The sequence below is a fragment of the Maylandia zebra genome, linkage group LG14, assembly GCF_041146795.1.
Source record: "Maylandia zebra isolate NMK-2024a linkage group LG14, Mzebra_GT3a, whole genome shotgun sequence".
Lineage (NCBI taxonomy): Eukaryota > Metazoa > Chordata > Actinopteri > Cichliformes > Cichlidae > Maylandia > Maylandia zebra.
The window spans coordinates 9,211,204-9,217,203 of NC_135180.1; the positions used below are offsets into that span (position 1 = coordinate 9,211,204).

Genomic DNA, 6,000 nt, shown 5'->3' on the forward strand with positions numbered 1-6,000 from the left:
TGGTCAAAATCAACTGAGAAGTCGGCTCATTTTCTCATAGACTTCTATGGAGTTGACGTCCTTCTTGCTGACAGTTAGAAATAATGCAGGTTTAAGGCACTTCTAGCTTCATTTTTCAGACCCAAAAGCTCTGCCCATCTTTTATATACAGTCTATGTCTAAGACCAAGTTAAAGCAACTATATGGATTAATTCACATGCCAATAATTGTGGTTATTATCAAGACCGTATTTACATTCTTCATAAATATGCAGGGGGGAGCGGCAACCAAGCAAGCATTCAGTCGCTTGCAAAATACCTGCTAAGTTCTCCTCAAACAGATCACCTGAATGAAGCAAATGAATTTACAGCTGGAAGAAACAGCTGGATGACTGTCCTCAAAATACAGACAGAAATAGTGAACGCGTGTCTGTGTGCCTGTGTGCCTGTGCGCGCGCGTGTGTGTGTATGTGTGTTTGTGTGTGTGCACCCAGGCCACCCGTCCTGTCTGCAGTTCACAGTGAACATGACAGCTGCGGTGAGGACTTATCGCTGGCAGTGCATCGAGTGCAAGTCCTGCAGCCTGTGTGGCACCTCTGAGAACGACGTAGGCTCTTACTTTCTACTACACGTTAAATCTAAGCACATGTGGCTGCACACACACACACACACACACAAACATACACACACACACATGTACAGCTCATACATAATGCCAGAAAAACTTAGGCAGAGCAGGTATAAGTGAATACTGCTGATATTTATTTTTGTAGTTATCCGAGGCCGATGTCTGGCTCAAATACTTGAGTGCATGAAGACAGTGCACGGCTGAAGGATGGTGTTATAGTGCTGCCCACAATTTACTGAGATCAAACAAATTTTACTGAAAACCCTTCCAGAAGTGCAGATTTTTTTGAAGGTGCTTAAATTTACACAGACTGCAATGCAGGACTCAAAGTGCTGGTTAAAGCATCTAGTGTACATACAACAAAGAAAGAGAGTTGTTGATCCTGTTGAGCTTTTTACCGCCTGCCACAACAAAGGTTGAAGTTATGAATATGAAATAAAAAAAAACAACCAGGGACATATTCATCACACCCCAGTCGCTTGATTATATAAATACAAAATCATTGTTAAAGCACTACACACACTATGTTTTGCCGCTGCAGTCCTCGGCTTTGATTTCAAGACCGTGCGCACGTGTGATTAACGACACTAATTCTCTTCTTTTGCAGGACCAGCTGTTGTTCTGTGACGATTGTGACAGAGGCTATCACATGTACTGTCTGAGCCCTCCGATGTCTGAGCCGCCAGAGGGTACGCATGCACGCCGCAAAGCTACACAATGTACCGCATCCTCATTTTTATCAGACTTCACAACTTTCCACAACCACGACAACATTTTTATCATTACAGAGACATGGAACTATCTGTGCTGTAGGTAGAATGAGGAGAGTGAAACCTGCAGTCAGAGCAGTCGTGCTGATTTTTAAGGCATTTTAAAAGAATATGACCCTCAGGACTCTTTTCTTTTTTTTCTTTTTCTTTTTTGAATGAATGTTTTAATCTGAATACGGCGGTCTAAAATACCGTGACTGCGATTACAGAAATGGAGAAGGTACTTCTGTTTAAATCAAACTGTCATTTGCCACATAAGATGGCTGCCTCAAAATGTTTGATGGCGTTGTCATGGAAATGAGTAGTAGAAAGATAATCTGTTTCCATGGCAAAAGTGTCACTTGGCTGAACATACAGTAGCGGTGCCACTTGTGTTCAACACGCACTAACAGTGTCAAGCTCTGCCCACACATGCGATGCTTTCGATTTACAGGAAAATATTTTTTAAAATTCAGCAGCAGTCAGTTAATTTCGGGTCTCCGCACACGCGTCGATGATAAACTTATATTTGTGTACCACCTTTAGTCTGGGTTCACTTTGAAGCGTTAAGGTTGAGGAGAACATTTCAGCATCTGTCTCGACTTTATGTTTAATTAATGTCACAAATCCTGAGCCGGAATCCAAACCAAACTACTTGTCAGATCCTCTGCACCCACAAACCACAGGCACAGCGTGTGGTGTTTAAACACGGAGCTTTAATTTACAGTGTTACTTAACGCTCTGTGTGAAATGAGGGATTAATCCACAAGGCTTTACAATAGCAGTGATTGAACTCCCAATCTGTGTGTGTGTGTGTTGTACAGGGAGCTGGAGCTGTCATCTGTGTCTAAGACAACTGAAGGAGAAGGCCTCAGCCTACATCACCCTCACTTAATCTGCTGAGCTGCGCCTCTTCCTCTTGGCCCTTCATCCTCTCCCAAAACCACTTCTCCGTAACCCCCCTCACTGTGCCTCAGAGGCTACCCCCCCTCTCCTCTTCTGATCTGCTCGCCGCTACTCTCTCTACGTTCTGTCCCCGCGACCTTTGACACGACTGAGCACACAGCAACCACGGCGATGCATATTCCCGAAACGTCTTTCCAGTGGCGAGCCAACCTCCGCCCCGTTTATTTATTTATTTTGGTCACTCGAATTCCCTGTTGTGCTTGACCTGAATCCCCCCTCCCTTCATTCTCTCTCTGTCTCAACAGAGGAATTCATCAGCTGGCAATAAGTTTGCTAGCAAGACACACACTTCAGCCTGCCAAGGGCACTTCTGAGGCATACTACTCCACAGGAACCCTCATAAGGGCCCTCGGATGAGCCCTAATGATCTTCAGCTGCAACTCAGTCAAGTAGTGAGCGAGAATTAATAAGATGGATAGGTGTTAGGCAGAGGACAGGGCATTGAAGACCCTGGATAACCATGGAGCAGTATGTTTCAGTGTTAGTCAACTGTGAAATATACACCCAATCAAAATTTCATTTACTCCCTCTGTCCTTTACCGTGCACGGCAGAGCTGAGACACTGAACTCTGCTCCATTATTTGTCTGCAGGGTTTCCTGCTCCATGCAGTTTTTTAAAGGCAGAGTGAATTGTACAGAATTTTGACTGATTCTCCATCTACGCGCTCATAAAACCTCACCCTCGCCGGACACGTCGGAGTCTCTGGTCAGGAACTCAGACCATCTTTGACCTCACCCTGTCCTCTCTCGTTGCATGGGGTTTTTCCACAAAATTAATGATGCATTTTGGGATTGACACCGGTGGTTTTTAGTGTGCGGATGTGATCCTCTGATTAAAGGAGAGAAGGATTTTTCTCTTAATCAACTATCTCTGATCAAACGATGTATTTAAAAATACAATTTAGGCTTAGCGTCCCTCACAAATCCTTTACCTGACCTTTGTTCGCCCTTTCCCTCGATGAAACAATGACTGTGAAGCCAATGCGAGACTAAAACGCTCCTGGTGCTTGGTGTGTATTATCTGTGTGTTAAGAATGTAGGATCAATGTGTGGACAATGCAGATCTTTGTCTGGCCTATGCGGAGGCCAAAAAAACGTATTTTTTAATGATTCCTTTTTTTAATTTCTTTTTCATTCGCATGTTGTTGTTTCAGTTGTTTTTTCAAAACTTGTAATTGAAATCGAAGAGAAAGCACACTTAATTCGCAATAATGTGTTTGTAATATGAACTCTTTTGGCCAAACTGGGTGTGTGTTAGTGTGTATGTGTGTGTGTGCATGTCTGTTTGTGGGACTTTATTTGAAAACTACAATAATTGTAGCCATTTCCAAGCTAGGCAGGATCTGTGCGAGGATCTGAGTAGCAGAGGTCAAGTGGATGTAAGGAAAGTCGGCATTTTCTCGTCCAGGTATTCTGACAGAGTGAAGACAAAAAGAAAGTGTTAAAGGAATTGTTTCATCATTTCACCGTGGCTTATATGCCAGAGTTCATCTTGTAGTGACTCTGGAAAGTATGGAAGAAATGAATAGTATGGCACATAACCCACACTGAAGATCATCATTTTTATCATTTACAACCTTTTGTTTTATATTACACGTTAATCCATAAACATTAGAGGTGCTGGTAGCCAGGATGAGAGGTGAAACATCTTCAAAAAACGTAAAGAAGTCCAGCCACCCTTGATTCAAGGGTCTTAGACTAACATTACCTGTTTGAGTGAAACCCTACACAGACATACGGCCAGGAAAACTGTTTCTTACAGTGGCCCTGAGAGGTCAAATGCACTGTAGCTAAGAAAAATAACACCAACAAATACTAAAATGCTGTAATAGCACACAAAACAAAACTGATGATGAATAAAACACAATAGAAATAGAAAAATACATCCATCCATTTTCTTCCGCTTATCCAAGGTCGGGTCGCGGGGGCAGCAGCCCAAGCAGAGAAGCCCAGACCTCCCTCTCCCCAGCCACCTCCTATGGCTTATGAACACCAAAGCGTTCCCAGGCCAGCCGAGAGATATAATCTCTCCAGTGTGTCCTGGGTCTGCCCCGGGGCCTCTTCCTGGTGGGACATGCCTGGAAAACCTTACCCAGGAGGTGCCCAGGGGGCATCCTTGTCAGATGCCCGAACCACCTCAACTGGCTCCTTTCGATGTGGAGGAGCAGCGGCTCTACTCTGAGCCACCCTTCCTCCGAAGGGTGGCTGGCCTTGTATTTGTGATCTCGTTTTTTCGGTCACTACCCACAGCTTGTGACCATAGGTGAGGGTAGGGACGTAGATTGTACGGTAAATTGAGAGCTTCGCTTTTACACTCAGCTCTCTCTTCACCACAACAGACCAGTACAGCAGCGGTCCCCAACTTTTTTTGTGCCACGGACCGGTTTATGCCCGACAATATTTTCACGGACCGGCCTTTAAGGTGTCGCGGATAAATACAACAAAATAAAACTAGTACCGGTACCGAAAAAAGAAGATTTATTCATAACACACGTGAAAAGACCCAGGAAAACCGAGTTAACAATAAAAACGATAACAAAATAACGGTGAAAACCGATAAAAACCCTGAAAACCAGACATTTCACATCTGAGCCTCAACTCTCGCGGCCCGGTACCAAACGACTCACGGACCGTTACCGGTCCGAGGCCCGGGGGTTGGGGACCGCTGTGGTACAGCGTCCGCATCACTGCAGCTGCTGCACCAATCCGTCTGTCGATCTCCCGCTCCCTTCTCCCATCACTCGTGAACAAGACCCCGAGATACTTAAACTCCTCCACTTGGGGCAGGGTCTAGTCCCTGACCTGGAGTGGGCACTCCACCCTTTTTCAAAATATATTTCAATATTTTGAAAGTGTTTTTCAAAAAATACAACAAAGGTTAAATAGAATACAGTTAAAAGAAAAAAAAGAAAAAACTAAAAAAAAAAACCAAACAAGATATAATGAACGAAACACAAGTATTTTTTGTGTGTATCTACAGTATTTGGTAAGTCACACAATTAAAACAAATTTTGTATCTTTTTCTCCTGAACGAAACGTAACACAGATGAATCCTTAGCTTCATTTAAGTGTCTGTCTCTTTGTGGAGTCCTTTACAGGTTTTGGTTAATGTCTCCCCCAAAACACTGCCATTGTATTTTGTGTGCTTTTGAAACATTTTTCTGTTTTCTGGTGTTTTCTTAAGTTGCAGTTTATTTGACCTCTCAGGGCCCCCGTAGTTTCCCCAGTCTTGAGATTAAGCTAACTGTCCCATCCAATGACTACAGAAAACGTTTCTACAGTCATTGTTCCCATCACTCTAACTTCTCTTTTATCAGATAAGTAAAAATTTGTAATAAATAATAGTTGCAATCCTGATTACAGACTACACCCCTTAAGAGGTGTTGTCTTTATAAAACTGTATTCCACCTTTAGCTTCGCATAAATAGATTTTTATGTGAGTACTTAATTCTCTCACAGTCTTTGCCATTATCAGCACAATGATCACCAGAGAATAATGTTAAGGGGTCATTGATTTTACATTAGCGGATATGCTAAGCTCTGTGTTGCTAGCATAGAGCAATACTCAATCAGGTTGCTCTTTCAAGATCAAACCTGTCTAAAAGAGAGACAGTGTCACCAAAATATAAATAAATTAAACTGTATTGGACATTTGTTAACATGTATACATTCAAATGAC

At 43.0% G+C, this 6,000-nt stretch overlaps 1 protein-coding gene across 2 annotated transcripts in view; it reads left to right on the forward strand.

Moving 5' to 3' along the window:
- dpf1 (double PHD fingers 1) overlaps positions 1-4,728 on the forward strand; it is a 49,163-nt gene extending 44,435 nt beyond the window's left edge. Inside the window, exons 10-12 of one of the 2 annotated variants that reach the window (XM_004562767.4) lie at positions 473-585; positions 1,214-1,295; positions 2,180-4,728. In XM_004562767.4, the coding sequence (XP_004562824.1) occupies positions 473-585; positions 1,214-1,295; positions 2,180-2,250 (266 nt within the window). In that variant the 3' untranslated portion in view covers positions 2,251-4,728. The remainder of the gene's footprint in view (positions 1-472; positions 586-1,213; positions 1,296-2,179) is intronic. The other variant, XR_003024816.2, reaches the window with a different exon arrangement.
- The last annotated feature ends 1,272 nt before the right edge of the window (positions 4,729-6,000 follow it).